This window comes from Macaca mulatta, chromosome 16 (assembly GCF_049350105.2).
Source record: "Macaca mulatta isolate MMU2019108-1 chromosome 16, T2T-MMU8v2.0, whole genome shotgun sequence".
NCBI classification, from domain to species: Eukaryota; Metazoa; Chordata; class Mammalia; order Primates; family Cercopithecidae; genus Macaca; species Macaca mulatta.
In genome coordinates this window covers 73,907,082-73,931,600 of record NC_133421.1, presented here as the reverse complement: position 1 = coordinate 73,931,600, position 24,519 = coordinate 73,907,082, and the positions used below count along the sequence as shown (strand labels likewise).

Here is a 24,519-nt window from a genome sequence, read left to right as displayed (position 1 = left end):
AAAACAACAACAAAATATTGGCTGGGCGTGGTGGCTCTTGCCTGTAATCCCAGAACTTTGGGAGGCCGAGGCAGGCAGATCACTTGAGGTCAGGAGTTCAACACCAGCCTGGCCAACATGGTGAAACCCCGTCTCTACTAAAAATACAAAAATTAGCCGGTCGTGGTGGCGGGTGCCTGTGGTCCCAGCTACTCCGCGGGCTGAGGCACAAGAACCACGTGAACTCAGGAGGCGGAGGTTGCAGTGAGTCGAGATCACACCACTGTACTCCAGCCTGGGTGACTGAGACTCAGTCAAAAAAAAAAAAAAATTAAAACGGTAAATTCTGTTGTGTACGTTTTACCACAATTAAAAACAAAAAGGCAGTGTGGAAGTGGAGCTAAATGAGGCTAGTTTAGGGTGGGAACCTGGGCACAGGAAGCACGTCACTTCTGGTCGGGGGGAGGGAGAAAACTGAATAACAAGTTGTGAACTGGGCAGCTGTGACACGTACATCTTGTCACCTTGTCACCAATTTCCTGCCCGGGATCCCAGAGCCACCCTTGTTGGAGCCCACAGGGGTAAGGTCGAGCTTCTCACTTTCCCTCCAGTGAAGCTTGGCGGCATGGGAAGAATTTTGGCAGTGTCGAGGTCTGAGTTTTAGTGCGTTCCCCTCTCTGGGCATCAGTTTCTCCCTGGTAAGTACAGGGGCTGGAGAATCCCCAGTGCTCCTGTGGCTCGACATGCCGTCCTCCGTGAAGCTCCTGCCCTGCCGGGTCTCCGAGCTCACGCACTTGCCCTGGCGCTCCTTTCCTGATTTGTCTCCGCTCTCTCCTTCCTGTGCTCTGCCATATTGTTGGCCGATGTAGAAATGTGGGGCTGCCTCCTTATTTAGGGGCCCTCGTGGGCTATGATCTGAACCATCTGAGCTGAAGCAGAGGGGAAGGGACAGTCCCTGTTCTCCACGGCAGGCGCAGTGGGTTCATAATGAATCTCAGTCGCTCACATCCTACCTGCCTCGGTTTGAGGGGGTCTTTCCTAACCCATGGCTCACATTCCCATGAAGCCTCTTCTTTCTAGGCATGTAGAAAGGTCCTTTTTCCCTTTTATTATTTTTTGTAAAATTTACTAGGTAACACATAAAAAGCATATGTAACATACATATCATCATACTGCTCAGTAATATACCAAACACCCCCGAAGCTGCCACTCACTCAGCACAAGGATAGAATATCACCAGACTGCAAACACCACTTATCTGCCTTTTTTTTTTTAATATTTTATTTTTTGAGACAGAGTTTTCATTCTTGTTGCCCAGGCTGCAGTGCAATGGCGCAATCTTAGCTCACCGCAACCTTCACCTGCTGGGTTCAAGCGATTCTCCTGTCTCGGCCTCCCAAGTAGCTGGGACTATAGGGGCGCGTGCCACCATGCCCAGCTAATTTTTGTATTTTTAGTATCGACAAGGTATCACCATGTTGGCCAGGATAGTCTCGATCTCTTGACCTTGTGATCCACCCGCCTCGGCCTCCCAAAATGCTGGGATTACAGGTGTCGGACACTGCGCCAGGCCACCACTTGTCCACTTTTATGCTACTTGCCTCCCACCCACAGCTATCCACCCTCTGGAATTTTGTGTTTATTGTTCTCTTGATTATTTTTAGGTGCTTTATTACATATGCATATCTATGTATTTATTTACTGAGATGGGGTCACACTATATTGTCCAGGCTGGAGTGCAGTGGCTATTCACAGGCATGATCATAGCACACTACCGCATCGAACTCCTGGGATCCAGTGATCTTCCCACCTCAGCCTCCTGATTAATTGGGACTATAGTCTTGAACTGCTGTGCCCAGCTACCCTATTTATTTTAATTTGATGAGATAGTTATATAGCATTACTGTGTACTAGGCACTGTTCTAAATGCTTTAAAATATTTACTTATTTTATTTGTTTAATCTGCACAAAAACCCTATGACGAAGGTACTATTATTGATTCCATTTTGCAGATGAGGAAATTGAGGCACAGAAAGATTAAGTGATCTGCTCAAGGTCACACAGATAGTAAGAAGTAAGGCCAGGCACATGTGGCTCACGCCTGTAATCCCAGCACTTTGGGAGGCCAAGGCGGGAGGATCACGAAGTCAAGAGATAGAGATAGAGACCATCCTAGCCAACACGGTGAAACCCCATCTCTACTAAAAATACAAAAATTAGCTGGATGTGGTGGCATGCGCCTCTAGTTTCAGCCATTCGGGAGGCTGAGGCAGGAGAATAACTTGAATCCGGGAGGTGGAAGTTGCAGTAAGCCAAGATCACGCCACTGCACTTTAGCCTGGGCGATAGGATGAAACCCCGTCTCAAAAAAATAAAAATAAAAATAAAAATAAAGAAGTAAACACAAGGACATGTCTGGTTCTTAGTGCGACAGTGTTTCTAGGGCATACATCTAAGAATGGAATTGTGAGTTACAGGGTATAAAGAATGTTGAGTTTATAAGATAATGCCTAATTATCTCCGAGAGCACCAGTATATGCTCTCGTCAGCAATTAGAAGGGTGCCTATTAACCTGTGGCCTCTCCAACAATTGGTCTTGTCAGATTTTTTAACTTTTGCCAATCTAATGCATATAAAATAATATCTGTCCCATTGTAATTTTAATTTTAATTTCCCTGGCTACTCTTGAGCTGAAGAATCTTTTCACTTCTTTAGACATGCCTCCTTTTCTTTGAAATGTTTCTTTGTGTCTTTTTTTTTTTTTTTTTGAGACAGAGTCTTGCTCTGTCACCCAGGCTGGAGTCCAGTGGCGCCATCTCGGCTCACTGCAAGCTCCATCTCCTGGGTTCACACCATTCTCCTGCCTCAGACTCCCGAGTAGCAGGGACTACAGGCGCCCGTCACCACGCCAGGCTAATTTTTTTGTATTTTTAGTAGTGACGGGGTTTCACAGTGTTAGCCAGGATAGTCTCAATCTCCTGACCTCATGCTTCACCCACCTCGGCCTCCCAAAGTGCTGGGGTCACAGGCGTGAGCTACCATGCCCGGCCTATTTATTTGTGTCCTAGTCAAAGTTACCAATTGTTGATTTTATTATTGACAATTTTGAGGTCTTGCCCCAAGGATATGGATATACTCTCCTATATTTTCTTATGAAGATTTTCTTTCACATATAAATCCTTAATCTAAATGGAATTGATTTCTATATTTGGTGTGAGATAGGGTTACATTTCGCCCCTTTTTTCTCCATATGGTTAATCAATTGATCCAGCATCATTTAATAGACCCTTCTTTTACCCAGTGATATTCTATGTTATCTTTGCATCAAAGTTTCAAACAAGCATAGGTGTATTTCTGGGCTCTTTATTCTGTTTCATCAGTTAATTTGCCTATACCTACACTAACACAATATTTTACAGAAAGTCCTAATATCTAGCAGAGCAAATCCCTCTCCTTATTCATTTCCTTTAGGAGTGTCTTGGTTCTTTTGTTCTTCCATATAAACCTTAAAATCAGCATTCAGTTTCCATGAGCAACCTTGTTGGGGTTAATTGGAATTGCACTGACCCTGTAGATCAGTTACAGAATAATTCACATCTTTATAATATTGAATTCCTATCCATGAACATGTGTTATCTCTCTCTCTATTTAGATTGTCTTTCATATTTTTCAATAAAGTATTGTAATTTTCTTACTATAGGTCTTGTAGTTCTAGGTTTTGTTAGTTTTGTTGCTCTACTTTTTTGACTGTTGTAAATGATGTATTTTTTAAATTATGTTTTTGTATGTTACTGATATACACAAGAACAACCAATTTTTGAATATTGATCTTTTAGCTAGTTGCCTTGCTAAAATCTCTAATTACTTTGAATCATTTGCCTGATGATTCTTTTGGATTTTCTACCTAGGTAGTCATACCGTATACAAATATTGATGGTTTTGGTTGCCTTTCCTTCCTTCCTTTCTTCCTTTTCTCCTTCCTTTCCTTTTACTGCAATGTATAAGACCTTTGGTACAATATTAAATAGAGGCAGAAATCATAGGCATCTTTGTCTCTTCCTGATTTTAAAGGAAATTCTCCTAAGATTTACTCATTAAAAACAATATGTAAGTTTGTGTAAGTTTTCTTTATCAGGTTAAGAACATTTCCTTCTAATTTGCTAAGAGCTTGTATCATAAAAGGGTGTTGAATGTTGTCAATTTTTTAAATCTGTTGATATTATCATATTTTTTCTTTTTAAATCTGTTAATGTAAGTTTTAGTTTGGGCTCCTTTTGCTCTAAAGCAAAATCCTTTGTTCCAAAGCACAGACTGGAGCAAGGACTTAGATTCAGATAGGTTATTTGAGAGGTGATTCCAGGAAGCAGGAAGTGAAGGAGCAGGGAAAACAGATAGGAAGGAAGGAAAAGCCCATTTAAAGGAGGGTGACTGATGTTGCAGCTGTAGGCGACGGAAGCTTGTTCTGCTGAGACCTCTGATAAAACTACAGGATGTCTCCAAGAGTTGCCCACTGGCAAGAAGGAGGCTAGAAAGTATATCCACTGGCTCCTGTTCCCCCATGGGGTGAGGATCACATTCTAGGGACCTTAACTCTCCCACACTCCTGGGAATCACTAGCTGGCAAGTAAATTGTTCCTAAAGCATCGAAGAAGACCCTGAGGCAAAAAGCAAAAAGAAGCTTGGTATAAGTTTGGGAGTAGGTGGAGGGGCACTGGCAGCTTAAAGGGAATCTAGGCTTGCACAAAATTATCCACTGTAGGGACAGCTGAAATCAGCAGAGGGCAGAAGTGGTATGACACAGAGCACCAAAGTCTACTATTACCAACATAATAAATAATGTTTATAGACATTTCGTCTGTTGTTAAACCATCCTTGCATACCTGAGACAAACCCAACTAGAACATGATGTCTTTTTTTTTTTTTTTTTACACTGCCAGATTTGATTTACCAGTATTTTTCTTGTAACTGTTGCATTTATAGTCATGAGTGGAACGGGCCTCTAATGTTGCTTTCTCTTCTTGCACTTGTCTTGTTTAGATATTAAGGTTACACTGGCCTCATGGAAAGGGTTAATGTTTTCATTTTTTCCATTCTCAGAAAGAGTTTTTATAAAATTAGAATTACTAATCAGGCACAGTGCTGTGTGCCTATAGTCACAGTTACTGGAGAGACTAAGGCAGGAAGATCTCTTGAGCCCAAGAGTTTGAGACTAGCCTGGGCAATACAGCAAAACTCCATTTCTAAAAAACTAAATAAATAATAATAATTTTTTTAAAAGAGTTACCCTTACTTGAACTTCTGCAAAAACCATCTAGACCTGGTATTTTCTTCATGGGAAGATCTTTAAATTGCTGATTCAAGTTTTTTTGTTTTATTTTATTTTTTTCTTGGAGACACGATCTCACTTTGTTACCTAGGCTAGAATACAGTGGCATAATCTCAGTTTACTGCAGCCTCAACCTCCCAGGCTCAAGCTATCGTCCTAACTCCACCTCCCAAGTAGTTGTGACTACAGATGTGTGCCACCACGCCAGGCTAATTTTTGTATTTTTTGTAGAGATGAGTTTTGTCATGTTGCCCAGGATGGTCTCAAACTCTTGGGCTCAAGGCATCTTCCCACCTCAGCCTTCCAAAATGCTGGGATTACCCGTGAGCCACCACACCCTGCCCTGATTCAATTTCTTTAATAGTTGTTAGAAGCATTTAGGCTTTTTATTTCTTCTTAAATAAGTTTGGTAAGTTATATTTTTCTGAGACTTGATCTACTTTGATTCCTATGTTGTAGCCTAACGTCTTTATAGTCTTCTTTATTTTTCATTGTGGTAAAATACACATAACATAAAATGTACCAAATAACCATTTTTAAGTGTACACATCAGCAATTAATGTTAAGTATGTTCTCATTGTTTTGCAGTCCATCTTCAGAACTTTTTCCATCTGGCAAAACCAAAACTAAACCCATTTAAAGGATTCTCATTTCCTCTCTTTCACAGCCCCTGGCGACTACTGTTTTACTTTCTGTTTCCATAAATCTGTATAGTTTTTTTTCTTCTCATGTTTATGTTTCCATTTACATTCCTAATTATGTTTACATGTGCCTTCTTTTTCTTTATATATCGATTTCACTGGAGACTTGCCTATCCTATTGAGTTTTGTAGGGAAAGGTTTTTTTAAAAAATTTTTTTATTTTAATAGAGAGATAATATCTCACTATGTTGCCCAGGCTGGTCTCAAGCCCCTGAGCTCAGGTGATCCACCCGCCTTGGCCTCCCAGAGTGCTGGGATTATAGGCATGAGTCACCACGCCTGGCCATCAGACTTTTCTTTCTTTCCTTCCTTTCTTCCTCTCTCTCTCTCTCTCTCTCTCTCTCTCTCTCTCTCTCGCTTTCTCTCTTGCTCTCTTTCTTTCTTTCTTGATGTGATCTTACCATGTTGCCCAGGCCTGTCTCAAATTCCTGGGCGGGGGCAATCCTCCTGCCTTGGCCTCCCAAAGTGCTGGGATTACAGGCATGAGTCACTGCATCTGGCCCAGAGTTATTTTGTAATACAAGCATTCAAGGCTATAGATTTCCCTCCAAGCACAACTTTTGCAGCCTCGCAGAAATTTTAACATGGTATTTTCATTATCATTCAATTTTAGGAATTTATAAATGTGTCATTATGATTTCTTCTTTGACTAATGCATTATTTAGAGTATGTTTTTAAACTGTCAAATACATAAGGGTTTTAAAACTCATCTTCTTGAAGAATTTGTATTCTCTACTTTATAGATGCAGTTCAAGCATTTACAACACTGATTTTTTTTTTTCTGTCTGCATCTTGTAATTAAGAGACATATGTTAAAATTTCCTGTTGTGATTGTGGTTTTACCTCTTTATAGTTCTTTCAAGCTAGGTGCTTAGAAATTTAGAACTATTGTAGCTTCCTGGTGAATTGACCCTTTATTCTAGGTACTCACTCTATCCCTAATATATGTTTTTGTCTTTAAATTCATCTTTGTCTGATATAAACATAGCTTCCCAAGCTTCCTTTTGATGTTTGCCTAGTATATCCTTTTCATCCTTTGACTTTCAACCAATTCCATATCCTTATGCATGAGGTATGTCTCTTGTAAACAACAAACAACATAGAGCTGAGCTTTGTGTTTTAGCGTTATTTTTTTCTTTTTTGAGATAGGAACTCACCTTATCACCCAGGCTGGAGTGCAGTGGCACGATCTTGGCTCACTGCAACCTCCACCTCCTGGGTTCAAGCAATCCTCCCACCTCAGCCTCCCAAGTAGCAGAGACTACAGACACACATCACCACACCTGGCTAATTTTTGTATTTGTATTTGTATTTTTTTATTTCTTGAGACAGAGTGAGACTCTGTTGCCCAGGCTGGAGTATAGTGGTGCGATCTCAACTCACTGCAATCTCCGCCTCCCATGTTCAGGCAATTCTTATGCCTCAGCCTCCTGAGTAGCTGAGACCACAGGCACATACCACCATGTCCAACTAATTTTTGTATTTTTAGTAGAGAGTGGTTTCACCATGTTGGCCACACTGGCCTCGAACACTTGACCTCAGGTAATCCACTCGCCCCAGCCTCCCAAAGTACTGGGATTATCAGCACAAGCCGCCACACTCAGCTTTCTTCTTAATTTTTTTAAGGGTTGTTTGGATTGTTTTTATACATTTTTAAGCCTCTCCAGTGGTTTAGAATTTATATACTTTATCTGTACTGGTTTTCCTTGAAATTTTACATGCTCTTTTAATATTTGACAAAAATTATAGAGTCACTATTCAGTATACATGAGGGGATCGATTTCAGAACCCTCCCAACAGATGCCAAAATTTGAGGATGCTCAAGTCCCTAATATAAAACTGCATAGAGTTTGCATATAACCTACACACATCCTCCTGTATACTTTAAACTATCTCTAGATTATTTAGAACACCTAAGACAGTGTTACACATCACTTCATTCACGTGGATTCAACAGTACTTGGTGTGCAGCAAACCCAAGTTTTGCTTTTTGTAAAATGTTGTGTAAACTTTTTAATACTTTTTTTTTTTGGCAGAGCCTTGCTCTGTCACCCGGGCTGGAGTGCAATGGTGTGATCTCGGCTCACCGCAACCTCTGCCTCCCTGGTTCAAGTGATTCACCTGCCTCAAGTAGCTGGAACTACAGGCATGTGCCACCACACCTGGCTAATTTTTATATTTTTAGTAGAGATGGGGTTTCACCATGCTGGCCAGGCTGGTCTTGAACTCCTGACCTCAGGTGATCTGCCCGCCTCAGCCTCCCAAAGTGCTGGAATTACAGCCGTGAGCCACTGCGCCCGGCCAATATTTTTTATTCTGGGCTGGTTAAATTCATAGATGTGAAACCCATGGATACGGAGGGTGATGGTATATATCTATATATACATGGTGTTGTGACATATGCATACATTGTGAAATGGCTAAGTCGAGCTAATCAACATATGAATTCTTTCACATAGTTACCACTGTGTGGTGAGAACACTTAAAAATCTACTCTCTTAACAATTTTTGGCCAGGCGTGGTGGCTCACGCCCGTAAAATACAAAAAAAAAAAAAAAAATATATATATATATATATATTAGCCGTATGCAGTGGTGCACGCCTGTAATCCCAGCTACTTGGGAGGCAGAGGCTGGAGAATCGCTTGAACCTGGGAGGCAGAGGTTGCAGTGAGCCGAGATTATGCCATTGCACTCCAGCCTGGGCAATAGAGCAAGAGTCCGTCTCAAAAAAAATAAATAAGCAAAGAGTAAAAGAAAAAAAGAAAAGGAAAGGAAACAATTTTCAACTTCACAATACAATGTTATTATAGTCACCATGTTGTATAATGGATCTCTTAAACTTTTTCCTCCAGTCTAACTGAAATTTTTAACTATTTGACCAATATCTCTCACAATCCCTCCCCTTCTCTCACTCCCTAGTAGCTGTCATTCTACTTTCTGATTCTATGAGTTTGATTTTTTAATTCAACCTGTAAGTAAGATCATAAAGTATTTGTCTTTCTTTTTTTTCTTTTTTAATTTTTATACTTCTTTTTCTTTTGAGACAGAATTTTGCTCTGTCGCTCAAGCTGGAGTGCAGTGGCACAATCTCAGCTCACAGCAACCTCCGCCTCTTGGGTTCAAGCGATTCTCCTGCCTCTGCTTCCTGATCAGCTGGGATTACAGACATGCACCACTAGGCCCTGCTAATTTTTACATATTTAGTAGAGATGGGGTTTCACCATGTTGTCCAGCCTGATTTCGAACTCCTAACCTCAAGTGATCCACCCACCTTGGCCTCCCAAAGTGCTAGGATTACAGGCATGAGCCACCTTGCCCAGTCAAAAATTTTTAAAATAATAGACACAGGGTCTCACTATGTTGCCCAGGCTGGTTTTGAACTCCTGGGCTCAATCAATCCTCCTGCCTCAACCTCCCAAAGTGCTGGGATTACAAGTGTGAGCCACTATACCCGGCCAGTATTTGTCTTTCTATGCCTGTCTTATTTCACTTACCATACTGTCCTCCAGGTTTGTTCATGTTGTCAAAAATGACAGGATTTCCTTCTTTTTAAGGCTGAATAGTATTCCACTGTGTATATGTATCAGATTTTCTTTATCCCTTCATCCACTGTTGGGCACTTAGTTTGATTCTGTATCTTGTCTATTGTGAATAATGCTGCAGTGAACATGGGAGTGCAGATACCTCTTTGACATGCTGGTTTCATTTCATTTGGATATATGGCCAGTAGCGGGATTGCTAGATCCTCTGTAGTTGTACTTTTAATTTTTTGAGGAGCCTCCATTCTATTTTCCATAATAGCTACACTAATTCACACTCTTCCTAACTGCATGTAAGCATTCCTTTTTCTCTACATTCTCATGAACACGTTTCTCTTTTTAAAAAGTATATATTTTTTCAAGACAGGGTCTCCCTATGTTGCCCAGGCTGGTCTCAAACTCCTGAGTTCAAGGGATCCTCCTGCCTCAGCCTCCCAAAGTATTAGGATTACAAACAGGAGCCATCATGCCCAGCTGTCATCAACACTTATCTCTTGTCTTTTTGAAAATAGCCATTCTAACAGGTGTGAAGTGATATCTCATTGTGGGTTTAATTTGCATTTCCTTGATAATTAGTGATGGTGGGCACTTCTTAATATACCTCTTGGCCATTTGTATGTCTTCTTTTTTTGAGACGGAGTCTCGCTCTGTCACCCAGGCTGAAGTGCAGTGGCGCGATCGGTTCACCGCAACCTCCGCCTCCCAGGTTCAAGCAATTCTCCTGCCTCCATCTCCCGAGTAGCTGGGACTACAGGTGCCCGAAACTACGCCCGTCTAACTTTTTGTATTTTTAGTAGAGACGAGGTTTCACCGTGTTAGCCAGGATGATCTCCATCTCCTGACTTCGTGATCCGCCTGCCTTGGACTCTCAAAGTGCTGGGATTATGGGTGCAAGCCACTGTGCCCGGCCCATTTGTATGTCTTCTTTTGAGAAATGTCTACTCAGGTCCTTTGCCCATTTTTGTTTATTTTTTTCACTTTTCTCTTTATTCTGACAACATTATATGGCATTATATAAAGTCCAAGAGACATTGGGCTGGTCTGTGCCCATTTTAAAATTGTGGGTTTTTTTTTCTTGCTATTGAGTTGAGTTTCTTATATATTTTGGATATTAGCCCCTTATTGCATGTATGATTTGCATATATTTTCTCCCATTCCTTATATAACTTAAAATGTGTCCTCCTCCTAAACATTCCAAGTTAGAATCTTAGAATGCTTTAACTCCAATCCTTCCTTATATATTCTTACCCAGTAGTTTTGAACTTCTAAAAACTTCTCAAAATAAACATTATAATTATTAATATTACCATTATTGTAAACAATATTTGTTTGGAGTTGTGTACTCATTTGCCATTTTATTTTCTTGCCCTTCTTTGCCTAGCAAACTGTTCTGTAATCATTTTTTCTTCTTGTTGAAGCACATTTTTAAATGTTCATTTAGGTATTTGGGGGGATAAATAAACCTTTTGTTTATCTGTTTTTGTTAACTTTGGTTCTTGAAAGATGGTTTTGCTGGGTACACAATTCTACATTAATAGTTTTTTTGTTTTTTTTTTCAAACAAGAGAGGCAAGTCATTGGATTAGGACCCAGTCACAGTTTAATCCTTCCAAAGCTCTGTGGGAGAGCTTTGTGGCTCTCCGGGCATCATGGCGGGCACCTGTAGTCCCAGCTACTCGGGAGACTGAGTCAGGAGAATCGCTTGAACCTGGGAGGTGGAGGTTGTGGTGAGCCAAGATCGTGCCACTGCACTTTCTAAACTGAGACTGTAATCTCCCCTCCCCTCAAAAATTCTCTCATGTTTTCCAGAACTATCTTAACTCCTCCCGTTTTATAGCCCCCTTCCTTGAGAAACTTAGGGATCCAGAGAGCAAAACAGGAGACATTTCATGGTGAAAACAATTTTCCAGGAAGGACCCCCAGTTTCTTCTCTCTTCTACATCATGGTTAGTTTCCTCTTATTCCTGTGTTACAGGACCAACAGGTGTGTATGGCCACTGCTGTGCAGCAACAGGCCAATTACACTGACACAGCAGGGTTTGCTGCAGAGAAAAAGGTTAATGATCCCAGGGTACCAGGTGAGGAGATTGGGAAGACCATCAAATCCATCTCCCCAAAGAGTTCTGGGCTGGGATTTTAGAGGAGATCGTGGAGGGCAAGAGGCCGGTAAACTGGGGTCAATGACTGGTCAAGGTAAGGGGATAAAATCATCGGAATATGGAAACTGCATTCTTTTGTGAGTCAGCTCCTCGTGGGGTCCTTCAGGCCAGCTGGCATCAATTGGGTCCCTCAGACTGGCTGGCACCAGTGGGGTCCTTCGGACCAGCTGGCATGAGTGCTTTCACTGGTATGCAGGCACTGAAAGAATATCTCAAAGAGAAAAGTTAACATTTTATAATGTTCAAGCTGTTACCTTTAGAGCAGTTAAGGGAACTCTAATCCTGTGACAGAGTCTGCATAATTCTGGGGCAATAGGCACTGAGCAACTATGAGGAAGCAGGTCAGAGAGCATGCTGACCTAATGATTAATGTTGAGTGTGCTGCAAGCTCTTTTCCTGTTCTGTCCCGGACATTTTGTAGGGCAAGCCTCACAGTAACTCTCTGTACACAAGGACCCATGTCCAGTCCTGACTCCCATGGTCAGATTTGAAGGGTCAGAACTTTCCACTGTGTTCAGCCTGGAAAGCTCTTTCACTTCTGCAACATGAGTCCTGAGTGAACACAGAGTCATCGCCTGGCACCTAACCCAGCCCACCACCCATCAGAGTCCACCCCTTACCCCCACAACCAGCACTTTCCCTGTTAACAACTCTAGATCACCTTCCATCTTGGGTTAAGGGCCCCTCCTACACTGAGTTGACTTTCCTTCCTTTCAACTTCTTCAGTTGTGGGGCATGAGCACGCACAGTTGCTGGCTCATGTGCGTCTAGTGTTAGGACTAGAAAGGGAAGGGTGTGTTCCTACCGGCTCTGGTTCAGAAAGTCCCAGGAAAATCTCTGCTCAGAGGCGGGCAGATCACGAGGTCAGGAGTTCAAGACCAGCCTGGCCAGCACAGTGAAACCCTGTCTCTACTAAAAATACAAAAATTAGCTGGGCGTGGTGGTGGGCACCTGTAATACCAGTTATTCAGGAGGCTGAGGCAGGAGAATCCCTTGAACTCAGGAGGCGGAGCTTGCAGTGAGCCAAGATCACGCCACTGCACTCCAGCCTGGGCGACAGAGCGAGACTCCGTCTCATAAAAAGAAAACCTCTGCTCAGGCCTAACTCAAAGTGCCCATCCTTGAGGAGTAAGGTACCATGATTGGCCTTATTTACATTATAAGGTCAGCCTTGTGGCCTTGGGGAGCAGAGACTTTAGCAGTAGCAGGAGGAAGAAGCTGGGCAAACAAAAACAATAAATGCTTAGGACCTAAAAATAGAAACAGCCTTTGCCCAAGCTTGTTTAGGACAAACTCTCTCATTCATTCACTAATCCATGCATGCAAGCATCCATCTACCAATTCAACAGTGATGAAGCACCTACTGTGTGCCAGGCAGTGTCCTACACTGGGTGGATATAGCAGTACATGAGATTCAGCTTCTGCCCTCATGGCTGATGGGCCAGTGAGGAGGCAGGGAGGTTGATGTGTTAATGGTTAGAAAGCAGTAAATATTTCTAACAAATAGATGGTCACATGCCCCGTGTGTCCCAGCCAAGCAAGGCCTGCCCAGGAAGGATGGGAGACATCACAGGAGGAGATGGGGGCTGGAAACTGGGACCTGTGCTTTCGGGGAGGATGTTGGACTGCAGAGGCCTTGCTTGAAGAGGGAATCAGGCTTGCCCTGCTGTGTGTGCCAGCAGGATTCCCAAGCACTGTCCCTTCCAGAAGCTGTTTGGAGCACTCCAGGTGTGGATCACCCCACCTTCCCCCAGTCCCTCACAGCGAGGAAGGCCCCAGAACCTTCCTCTGGCCTTCTGCTGTGTTGCTTTTCCCTCTTGAGGGTCTCCTGGGAACCTGGCTCCTAACAATCCTCTTCTTGCGCCTGCTAGGGCGGGTTTCAACAGTCACCATGGCAGGCTATCATTCATAGTGACTTCATTTTTTCTAGGTATGTGACCTTGAACAAGTCACTTAACCTTGCCGTGCCTCAGTTTTCCCATCTGTAAGATGGGGACAGTAACAGTACCTGCCTCACAGAGTTAGGGGATTAATTGGTTCATATTTATAGAATACTTGTGACAGTGCACGACTGAATGTTTACTATTATTATTATTATTGCTGGTAAGTAGTAAGTAAATGTTTACTAGTATTATTATTGCTGTTGTTATTGTTATTATTATTATTCTGACTCAGTGGAGGACACAGAGTCTCCACTACAGCAATGTCCCCATCCCCACCCTTTTGTCCCAGTCCCTGGAACCACCTCCTCAGCCCTTGGCTTGGGTTTCAGGAGTGTTTCCTGCTCTCAGGACTTTGCTGGCCTCACATGAAATCAGATTCCTCCAGGCTGGGGGTGAAGCTCCACCCTGTTCTCCTTTTCTTTGCTGGCCCCAGGCCCCGCCCCTTCCTCCCTGCATCATTCCCAAGTCCAGCGACCACGTCTGCGTCCAGGGACGTCCCTGGGTCCAGGCTAACAATGGCAGTGCTTGATGGTTGTGCACAGTAGTAACCGCCTTTGACCTCAGCGGTGAGGGAAGGCCAGGACTTCACCCTGCCCTCCCATCCCGGAATGGAGCTTGGCTGAAGCCCTGATGATTCTGGGGCACCCCTTTGGAAAGGCCCCATCGGGGGTTCCCCTGAGAAAGCAAGGAGACTTGTTCTTTCCCTGCCTGGTTGCAAAAGAGATCTTAGGCAGAACTGGGGGATGAGACTGTGTGGCGATCCCCCAGGAAGGTCCTCTCTTCCATTGAAATCCCTCCCTTATACCTGCTCACTGCTTCTGGGGATTCCTCCCTAGGAATAAACTGAAACACCTCAGGCCCCAATCCTCCCAGCCCAAGGCTCCCTCCTGGAGAGAGGGAAAGGGGAGGACATCAGGTAGGCCAGGAAATGGAGGCCATGGTTTGGGGGTGTGGCTGCCCCCAGACTGGACCTCATTCTCCGTCTGTGCCTGGGTTGCTGCAGACTACTATGGGATGCATTTCCTGAGGCTCTGGGCCTCAGGTTGGCCCTGAATCACCTGAGTCAAGATCAAGTCTAGGTTGAAAACTGAGTGGGGGCCAGGCGTGGTGGCTCATGCCTGGAATCCTAGCACTTTGGGAGGTCGAGGCAGGCGGATCACCTGAGGTCAGGAGTTCAAGACCAACCTGGCCAACATGGTGAAACCCGATCTCTACTAAAAATACAAAATTAGCTGGGCGTGGTGATGCGCTCCTGTAATGTCAGCTACTCTAGAGGCTGAGGCAGGAGAATTGCTTGAATCTGGGAGGCGCAGTTTGCAGTAAACCAAAAATCGTGCCACGGCACTACAGCCTGGGGGACAAGAGTGAGACTCCATCTCAAAAAAAAAAAAAAGAAAGAAAGAAAAAGAAGAGAGAAAACTGAGTGGGATATTAAGGTTTATGCAGACTTGCGCCAGGCATTTAGCAGGAGAAGCTCAAATTCCCGTCCAGGCTTCCTTAGAAAAGCCCAAGTCACTGTCCCCTTTTGCTATGGTGACTGCATTTCCTGGACAGGTCCTGCCTTTGGATGGTTGCCTCACAGGCGTGACTCCAACAATGCATCCCATGGGATTTGGGGTTCCCCAGATCTGGGGCTTGTAGGCCTGACTCCCCTGTGCACCCATCTCACACACACACACATGCGTGCACCCATTGCCTGCCCTGCCCCTTGCACAAGGAGCCAGCAGGGAGGACTGGGTTATGCCCTGCTTATCAGCGGCTTCCCAGCTTCCTCTGCCTGGATTCTTGGAGGCCTGGGGTCCTAGAACCAGCTGGTGCACGTGGCTTCCCAAAGATCTCTCAGATAATGAGAGGAAATGCAGTCATCAGTTTGCAGGAGGCTGGGGATTCTGGGCCGTGGTCAGACCTGCGCTCTGACCTGCGCCCTCCGTCTCCCTCCAGGCAGCCCTTCGCTGGTCCCTGCAAGCCCGTGGACACTGCCGGAGATGTCCTCTTTTGGTTTCGGGACCCTGACCGTGGCCCTCTTTGCCCTGGTCTGCTGTTCAGGTAAGCCGGGTTTCTAGGGTTCCTGATTTGGCACATGCCAGCCGAGAGGGTGGGGGTGCCCCGTTCCCTGTGGCTTCAGGTGGAAGAGAAGGCCCAAAAGTTACTAAGGTTGTTCGGTTTTTTTGTTTTGTTTTAAGACAGGGTCTCACTCTATCACCCAGGCTGGAGTACAGTGGCATGATCATGGCCCACTGCACCTCCCTGGGCTCATGTGATCCTTCCACCTCAGCCTCCTGAGTAGCAGGGATCACAGGTGATAGCCACCATGCCCAGCTAATTTTTGTATTTTTTGTAGAGACGGTGGGGGCTGGTCTCGAACTCCTGGACTCAAGTGATCCACCCGCCTTGGTCTCCCAAAGTGCTGGGATTACAGGCATGAGCCACCATGCCCAGCCTGCTGAGACTTTTTAAATTTTTTAATTTTTATTATAGACAGGTTCCTGCTCTGTTGCCCAGGCTGGAGTGCAGGGAGTGATCATAGCTCACTGCAGCCTCCAACTCCTGGGCTCAACAATCCTCCTGCCCTAGCCTTTGTACGTCTGGCCCCCTTCCCCTTGATCACTGCCCCTGAGTATCTGCAGGGCGTGGCATGCCCCTGCATGCCTTTGCCCAGGAGTCACCGTCTGGGTGAGGCCTTCATGGAGCACAATATTTAAAGTGGCCTCACCCTTAAAATGGCCTCACCCCCACTTTCTCGCGTTTTCCTTTCTCGGCACTTTCCTGCCATGTGACCGGCTGGGTGCTCTGCCTGTCACTGTTTAGTGGAGCTCTGCCAGGGCAGTGTTTGGTCTACTTTCATCACTGCTGTATCCCCAGAGCCTGCTGCTTTGGACATAGCAGGTGTTCAAAAAGTGTTCGTGGAAGAAAGGAAAGGAGGGAGGGCCACAGAGGGCCCTTTGTGGGAGGGCTTCGTGGGGGAGGGGACATTCGAGCTGACCTTAAAGAGTGAGTGGGATCCCGCTGCATGGAGATGGAGCACAGCCTGAGGAAGACTCCTCTGGAGCTGATGGGCAGATGGGCTGGAGGAAGGAGAGCCAGAGGCGGGGAGTCAGCTGGGGGGCTGGAGGAAGGAGAGCCAGAGGCGGGGAGTCAGCTGGGGGGCTGGAGGAAGGAGAGCCAGAGGCGGGGAGTCAGCTGGGGGGCTGGAGGAAGGAGAGCCAGAGGCGGGGAGTCAGCTGGGGGGCTGGAGGAAGGACAGCCAGAGGTGGGGAGTCAGCTGGGGGGCTGGAGGAAGGAGAGCCAGAGGCAGGGTGTCAGCTGGGGGGCTGGAGGAAGGAGAGCCAGAGGCGGGGAGTCAGCTGGGGGGCTGGAGGAAGGAGAGCCAGAGGCAGGGTGTCAGCTGGGGGGCTGGAGGAAGGACAGCCAGAGGCGGGGAGTCAGCTGGGGGGCTGGAGGAAGGACAGCCAGAGGTGGGGAGTCAGCTGGGGGGTGGCCTGCTGGTCTAGCCGGGACCATGACACCTGACAAGGGGAAAGTAGCAGCAGGGCCCCAGTGACCTTTCCTCTTCAGCCCCTGACCCAGGAGCCAGACTGCCTCAATGGACAGCTCCACTGGAGGGCGGGAGGCGGGGGGTGACACCACTGCCCAGTGTTTCTGGTCTTGCAGGATCTGATGAGAAGGCATTCGAGGTACATATGAGGCTAGAGAAGCTGATAGTAAAGCCCAAGGAGTCCTTCGAGGTCAACTGCAGCACCACCTGTAACCAGCCTGAAGTGGGTGGTCTGGAGACTTCTCTAAATAAGATTCTGCTGCTCGAACAGACTCAGTGGAAGCATTACTTGATCTCAAACATCTCCCATGACACGGTCCTCTGGTGCCACTTTACCTGCTCTGGGAAGCAGAAGTCAATGAGTTCCAACGTCAGCGTGTACCGTGAGTGGCTGTGCGGCGGGGCCCTGCTCTCCCCTGGGGCAGAGCCTGTGTCTACTGAATGCACACAGAGCCCCTCTGTGCCTGCTCCTGGACACTGTCATCGTGGGCCCTGCCTCCCTAAGCTCCTGGGGTAACAAGGGGTAGGACCAGGCCTGCTGGCATCTCAGACACAGACAACCCACGTTTTGAGTCTTGCTTAGGGGAGGACAATCTAACCAAGGGTTAGGCATGTCCAGAAGTCATTCCCAACATAGCCGAGTCACCAGCGCACCCCAAGTCCTATACCAAGTAGTGGGGTCACCACCCGGGGAGCTGGGCCCGTCCACCTCATGACAAGAAGGTTGAGGTGTTGCCCAGGGCTTTTATCTTCCCCTCAGGGCCCATGGCAAATGTGTGGCCATCACACTCCACCTGCACATGAGAAACCTTCCAGATGGGCCAGGATAGGACATCTTGGTGCTAAGGGTATCACCTGGGTCCATTCCATCACCAGCTTCAGTGAATCAATGAACAGAAAAACGTCTTAAATCCAACATATTTTCCCGGGGTGGGAGGTGGGGTGAGTGGAGGTGAAGTATTCTAGTTCAAAAGAGAATCCAGGGCACCCCCTCAGGTGGTTGCACACGTGAGGAATCGTGCTGGCCATGGCCCTGACCCTGGAGAACCTGGGCAGGTCTGGCTCTGGCCCCCACCTCCTAAGTGAGGAACTTCACAGCTCAGTTCCCCGAGTGACCAGTTCCAGTGAGCACGCCCACCTAAGTCTCTCTCAATGTGATCACCCGACTGTTTAATTTTTGAAATTTGTATTTCATTTCTGAAGGAGAGGAGACAGACCCAAACTTTTATATCTTTCCAGTTGGCCGTACAATTTCTGAACCTTGTCCTTGTAGATGCCTGGTCACCGGAAATCAACATGTCTGTAAAACTACCATGCAGTCCAGCCTCCATCCTCAACCGCCGCCCTCTTCCTCTCTGCACTGGAGCTGGCCAGGCCACCTCCTCCCCGACCATGGAACACCATGGTGACAGGAGATGGCCCTGGCCAGGGGGAGGCTGCTGGGGCTGCACTCCCATCCTGACCAGATCTCCCTCCTTTGTCCCCTGCAGAGCCTCCAAGGCAGGTCTTCCTCACACTGCAGCCCACTTGGGTGGCCGTGGGCAAGTCCTTCACCATCGAGTGCAGGGTGCCCGCCGTGGAGCCCCTGGACAGCCTCACCCTCAGCCTGCTCCGTGGCAGTGAGACTCTGCACAGTCAGACCTTCGGGAAGGCAGCCCCTGCCCTGCAGGAGGCCACAGCCACATTCAGCAGCATGGCTCACAGAGAGGACGGCCACCACAACTTCTCCTGCCTGGCTGTGCTGGACTTGATGTCTCGCGGTGGCGAAGTCTTCTGCACACACTCAGCCCCGAAGATGCTGGAGATCTATGGTGAGGGGGGCTCCATGGATGGAGTTGGGAGTGAGAAGCCACTTTCAGCCCCTTGGGGGAAGAAAAATCTCAAGCCCCACTTGGGAAGCAAACACCCAGGAGCCCACCCTTCACGCTGAGGCTTCCCTCTTACTCTCCCTCTTCCCTGAAGTTCTTTCCGCGTCCCCAGCTTGAACCTCAACTGGTCCAGAGGTTGGGAGAGGTCAACTAGTTCCTCAGCCACCATCAAGTCCCATGACCTTGACTGCTCTCCCTGGCCTTGGCTCCCCTCCACAATGAGAAGCTTGGCCTGATTGCCTCCCCTGAGGTACCCGGAGCTCTGCTGCTCAGTGACTCTGGACGGCCGGCACATTCCTTGTCCTCAGGGAGCTTGGCATGAAGTTCATTCAGCTCTGCCCAAGAAGGGGTTTGGCTGGGACCATGCCACCCTCCAGGCCATGGTGTCCAGCAGCTACACACTGGTCCCAGGGCTGCTGACAAGGGACATCTGCCCTCACAGCCTCACAGAAATTCAGCTGGTAGCCTGAGCCTGGGCCACCTTTTTTCCAGATAATTTTAATTTAGACACCATTCACCACACATGTCTACAGCCTGGGGTGACTGCAGGATGGATGAGTGGGCGGCGGGGGCTGGGGGGGCTGGGTCGGGGGTAGACTTCCACTTCCTTTTGGTCCCTGGTAACTGGGATCACAGGATGTCTAAGACCCTTGCCCCCTCCCTGCCCAGAGCCCGTGCCGGACAGCCAGATGGTCATCATCGTCACAGTGGTGTCAGTGTTGCTGTTCCTGTTCGTGACATCTGTCCTGCTCTGCTTCATCTTCAGCCAGCACTGGCGCCAGCGGCGGATGGGCACCTACGGGGTGCGAGCGGCTTGGAGGAGGCTACCCCAGGCCTTCCGGCCATAGCACGCATAAGTGGCATGGCCGCCGCCATGGTGGTCACTGGAACTCAGTGTGACTCCTCAGGGTTGAGGTCCAGCGCTGGCCGAAGGACTGTGACAGGCAGCAGGGACTCGGGACATTGCCTTTTCTAGCCCGAATACAAACACCTGGACTTAGCGCTGTGCCCACAGTGTCTCCTCCTGGGATAAGAACGGCCACGGAGGGGAGCCACCATGGGGGACCCCTCTCCCCAGATGCCTCCCTTCCCACCCTCTCCTTCACAGGGGCCTCCCAGCCCAGGCGCCAGGCCCCCATCTGGCCTGAGTAGCTCACTCCTACTGAGGGAGGGTGGGGGAACACACCCTGGCCCAGGGGGCAGAGGACACAGTGTTCCCACCTGGCCCCAGGAGACCTCAGGCCACTCCTGATCACAGCAGGACAAAGCTCTGACCTCTCCTTTCTGCCAACAGAGCTGCTTCCTGGGACGACGAGTGGGGGTCCCAGGGAACTGACTCTGCTCGGGGGCGCTGCCCAGCAAGGCCTCTCCCCCACCACTCTGGGCCCCTGCAGCCACCTCAAAGCGGCCTTCAAAGCTGTGGAAAGCAGAAGGAAGCCCCCACTCCCCTCTTGCTCCATTATTAGGCTGGAAGGAAACCTCATCATCCCAGAGAGAGGGGTGAGGGAGAGAGGGTGGGGGCTCTGTTCCCAGGCCTCCCCCTGCTCCAGGCAGGAAGCAGTGGGGCAGAGGCGGGCTGACGTGGCTTCAAGGGCCTGGGTGGTGCTCTAAGGAGCACTTACACCACAGCACAGATCCGACCCGTCCAGGGACTCATTGGGGTGGGGCAGGGACTGATTTCCCCAGGAGAAGAGGGCCTGGCTGAGGTTGAGGGAGTGAGAAGGACCGCCAGCCATGGGCACAGAGGAGCCGACAAGAGAGGTGCGGGAGGGGGCTCCGGGGCTGTATCCAGAGCACAAAGCTGGTGCAGGTCCCAGGGCCAGCGTCTGTCCTCATAGGAGGCTCTCGGCATCACAGTAGTCTGGGGAAGCAAGAACCTCATCTTGACTCCCTCCTGCCTCAGTGGACTCCAAAGAGGAAAAGGGAGGGGGCAGGCCAGTTGCCTGCAGCAGTGATGATAGGAAACCCCAAATCCCACCAGAGTGCACAGGGCGCTCCTGGCCTCCTGATTCACTCCCAGGCCTGGGCCCCACTGCCCACCACTCCAGCCCTACCTGAAGCCGGGGATACATTGGCGCCCACAGTCCCTGTGGCACTGGGGGGTGGGGGTGGAGGCACAGCTCTCCTGAGATGGGGGAGAGAAAAAGACCCCTATCAGAGGCCCAGAGGTGGCCTCTGGGGTTTCACCCACAAGTTATCTCCACCAACCACCCATCCCTGCACAGCTCTTCCAGCCCAGCCCCAGAGCAGAACCCTGGCAGCACCCAGCCTCACTTACGCCTCCCTTTCCCTAGAGGCAGGAGGACAGTGCTGAATCCTGGGTACATCCCGCAAGTGGGGCTGACAGGCGGGAGCGGGGAAGAAGGGGGCCGGCCAGGGCAGCAGGGTACCCGGGGAGGGCATCAAATAGGGCAAGTAGTGATGGTGAAGCACCAAAGGCCCTATCTCCTGCACGTCCATCTCCTCCTCTTCCTCCTCAGGCTCTTCCTGTGGAACCTCCAGGGAGACCTGGGGATTGTGCAAAACAGGGAGGGGAAATGAGAATCCACGATCAGGCTCTCCCCATCCTTACTCCTCCATTCCCCTACGTTATTTCCTCCAGATAGGCTTTGTAAGAATGGCTTGTGTAGGCCAGGCGCGGTGGCTTGCACCTGTAATCCCAGCACTTTGGGAGGCCAAGGTGGGCAGATAACAAGGTCAGGAGATTAAGACCATACTGGCTAACACGATGAAACCCCGTCTCTACTAAAAACACGAAAAAGTAGCCAGGTGTGGTGGCGGGCGCCTGTGGTCCCAGCTACTCGGGAGGCTGAAGAAGGAGAATCACTTGAACCCAGGAGGTGGAAGTTGCAGTGAGCCAAGTTCGTGCCACTGCACTCCAGCCTAGGTGACAGAGTGAGACTCCATCTCAAAAAAATAAAAAAAGAAAAGGATGGCTTGTGTTTATTGAGCATTTACTACATGCGGACAAGGCATTGTGGAAACATTTACTCCTGTAGCTCAAGGAGGTTGAGCAACTTGGCCACCCAGCTGATTCCAGGTGTGAACCCAGAGCTGGGTCCAAGAGTCCACTGAGCTGTCCCCAGCCTCACCCCCAGCCCCTGGACCCACCTATGTGCCATCACTGGGGACCCAGGGGTGAAGGGTAGCAGTAGCTCCTTAGGGTCTCACTCTATCTGGATTCCTTGAACCCCTCTCTGACTCCTCCAGGTTGACCAGCATTCTCTCTCCACCCAGTCCCTGCTTCTCCTGACCTCAGGATGCCCACTATTGGCTAAGGCTCAGCCTTAGAGCTATACGCACATGCATGCACATACACGCTTGCACACACACCCACTTGCACATGCACACACGATTGCACACACACGGACACACTCGCACACACATATGCATGCACACAGACACCCACTTGCACACACATGCGCCCATACACACATTTGCACACACACACTGCCGCACACGGTTTCCCCCATTCTGTCTCCTGACTCTGCCCCTGCCAGCCTGGATGAGGGACACAACCTTTGCCTCCTCCAAGGGTCAAAATCCTACCTGGCTTTCAAGGGCTGGTTCTAAGGTCCCCTGCACCTCCAAGGAGCCTGTCCCCATCCCCCAACCCTGTGTGCACTTGTGCTTTGTACCTCTCCACGTGCCATCACAGCCAACCTGGCCTTGTATCCCTAACCATTCATTTATTCATTCACTTGTTCAACAAATATCAGCTGAGCCCCTACACAGTGTCAGGCACCAGGCCAGACGCTCATGATGCATGGGGCAGGGTTACCAGGGTGCCTGCCTTCCTGGAGCCTGAAGTCCAGTGAGGAAGGCACTGCAGGGAAACATCCTTGAAAACAAGACCTGGGTGGTCTGGACTTTGGGGGCATCTCTTCCCCCCACCACCCACCTTTCATGGAGGCTGAAACAGGGCCTGATACATAACAGATGCCAAATAGCCCCAGCCAGAGAGACAGGCTGGCTTCCTGCTCCTCTGTCTCCCAGTTATTCCCGCACCACCCCCCCTCCCGCCAACAGGAACCCCAGGTGGATCCACATCCCTGGACCCACAGGTGAGCGACCCCACCCACACGCACCTGAGGGCACAGCGAGGCCGGCTTGGGCTGCAGCGCTCCAGCCACCAGGCGACTTAGCAGCAGCTGGTGCATCTGCGCGTTCTGCAGCATCATTAGTTCCAGCAGGTCTAGGAAGCAGGGTTCAGCAAGCCCACGCCGGGACTCCGGGTCCCCCTCCCCCTGACACCCCTGTGCTCAGGGGAGGGGGAAGAATGGGTGGGCGGATTGTGCTGGGGGGACTCCCAGAGGATGTGTGAGGCAGAAGGGGGTGAGTGGTGGTGATGGTGGTAATGGGGTGGGGGGACCCGGGAGTCTCACCTTCCTTCACGCGGCCTGGCTGCGGGGGCGCAGGTGGTACGGCCCACCAGAGGGGCTGCAGGACAGTGACCCAGGGCTGGGGGGTGTGCGCGGAGTCAGTCACGTGGGGTGGGGGGAATGGATGGGGACACGTCGCGAGCCCCAACCCCTCCTGGCCAGTGGACTCCCTAACGCCGCAGGGGCCGGGTTCTCCCCTCCCTGCCCCGCGGCCTCCCTGCTCCCTGCCACGCCTCTTCCTCTCGGTTTGGGGTTGTCTCTCCTCACCTCCCCACACTCGCTCCCCCGCTCCAGGGTCTAGCCCCTCCAAGGACCCCACCCACTCTGCCGTCCCCCAAGTTAAGGCAGGATCTGCTCCCGGGCTCAGCCCTCACCGTCGGAACTGCGCTCTGCGGTGGGGAGCGACCCCAGCTCCCGCCCGCCCCAGAGGCCATGGCTGGCGCGGGTTGCCTTGGCGACGCCGAGGACGCCAAGGTCTCCTCCCACGCATGCGCGGAGCCCGCCCGTGCTCCTGGGTCCTCCCCCTCCCTGCTCCCTCCTCTCTCCTCCTCCGCGGACTTGGGGTCCCCAGGAGCCCTCCCCTGCCACCAGGAGGCCGGTCTCCTCCCCGGCATGTCCACCTCCCGCCGCGCTGCTCCGGGCTCCCCTCCCCGCCCCTTGCTCGTCCCTAGAACTGCGCCTGGGTTAGTGCGGGCAAGGGGGCTGTGTTTGTTGAGTGAATAAGCGAGTGGTTAGGGAGGCTTGGTTTCGGGGTCCCAGAGCCCGATTGACTCATCTGAAAAGTTCAGGAGAAACAGAGACTTTTGTAGGAGCAGGCTGGGGGCCAGGGCAGGCGAGTGAGGAAGGCAGAGGGTCTGTTCCCTGTCACTCTGACAGAGAGAGGGGCTTCGTGATGACTCAGCACCGGCGTCCCAGTACTGCCTCCCATACTGGAAAAGTTACCAAAGCACGCATTCTTCTGACAGGAAGTTAGCAAGGTCTTCCTTGCTTAAGAACAGGTGAAAGGGGAGATCTATTTCTGCAGCTGTGACCATCCTAAGATAGGCCCCCGGCAGCAGTCAAGGAAAATCCAGACAGGAAGCTGGG

The 24,519-nt window shown here is 49.4% G+C and overlaps 2 protein-coding genes and 1 long non-coding RNA gene across 11 annotated transcripts; 1 reads left to right on the top strand and 2 right to left on the bottom strand.

The window, feature by feature from the left end:
- Positions 1–446: 446 nt before the first annotated feature.
- ICAM2 (intercellular adhesion molecule 2) lies at positions 447–21,981 on the top strand. 6 transcript variants are annotated; one of them, XM_077968465.1, is made up of 6 exons: positions 447–560; positions 14,485–14,564; positions 15,590–15,694; positions 17,300–17,566; positions 18,674–18,994; positions 19,721–21,981. In XM_077968465.1, exons 3-6 carry the CDS (start codon positions 15,634–15,636, stop codon positions 19,897–19,899), a joined length of 828 nt encoding a protein of 275 aa, XP_077824591.1. In that variant the 5' UTR covers positions 447–560; positions 14,485–14,564; positions 15,590–15,633; the 3' UTR covers positions 19,900–21,981.
- Positions 491–15,059, bottom strand: LOC144335874 (uncharacterized). The gene is made up of 2 exons (XR_013407069.1): positions 12,739–15,059; positions 491–1,182 (listed from the first exon to the last, which is right to left on the bottom strand). It is a non-coding gene; the product is annotated as an uncharacterized LOC144335874 (long non-coding RNA).
- Positions 18,353–23,881, bottom strand: PRR29 (proline rich 29). 4 transcript variants are annotated; one of them, XM_028836663.2, is made up of 6 exons: positions 23,808–23,881; positions 23,437–23,512; positions 23,140–23,246; positions 21,330–21,559; positions 21,106–21,176; positions 18,353–20,912 (listed from the first exon to the last, which is right to left on the bottom strand). In XM_028836663.2, exons 1-6 carry the CDS (start codon positions 23,865–23,867, stop codon positions 20,884–20,886), a joined length of 573 nt encoding a protein of 190 aa, XP_028692496.2. In that variant the 5' UTR covers positions 23,868–23,881; the 3' UTR covers positions 18,353–20,883. The 4 variants fall into 4 exon arrangements, with proteins under 4 accessions (XP_028692496.2, XP_077828560.1, XP_028692497.2 ...); XM_077972434.1 differs by having other exon boundaries at positions 23,437–23,491; XM_028836664.2 differs by lacking the exon at positions 21,106–21,176 and having other exon boundaries at positions 21,332–21,559.
- Between the last annotated feature and the right edge of the window lie 638 nt (positions 23,882–24,519).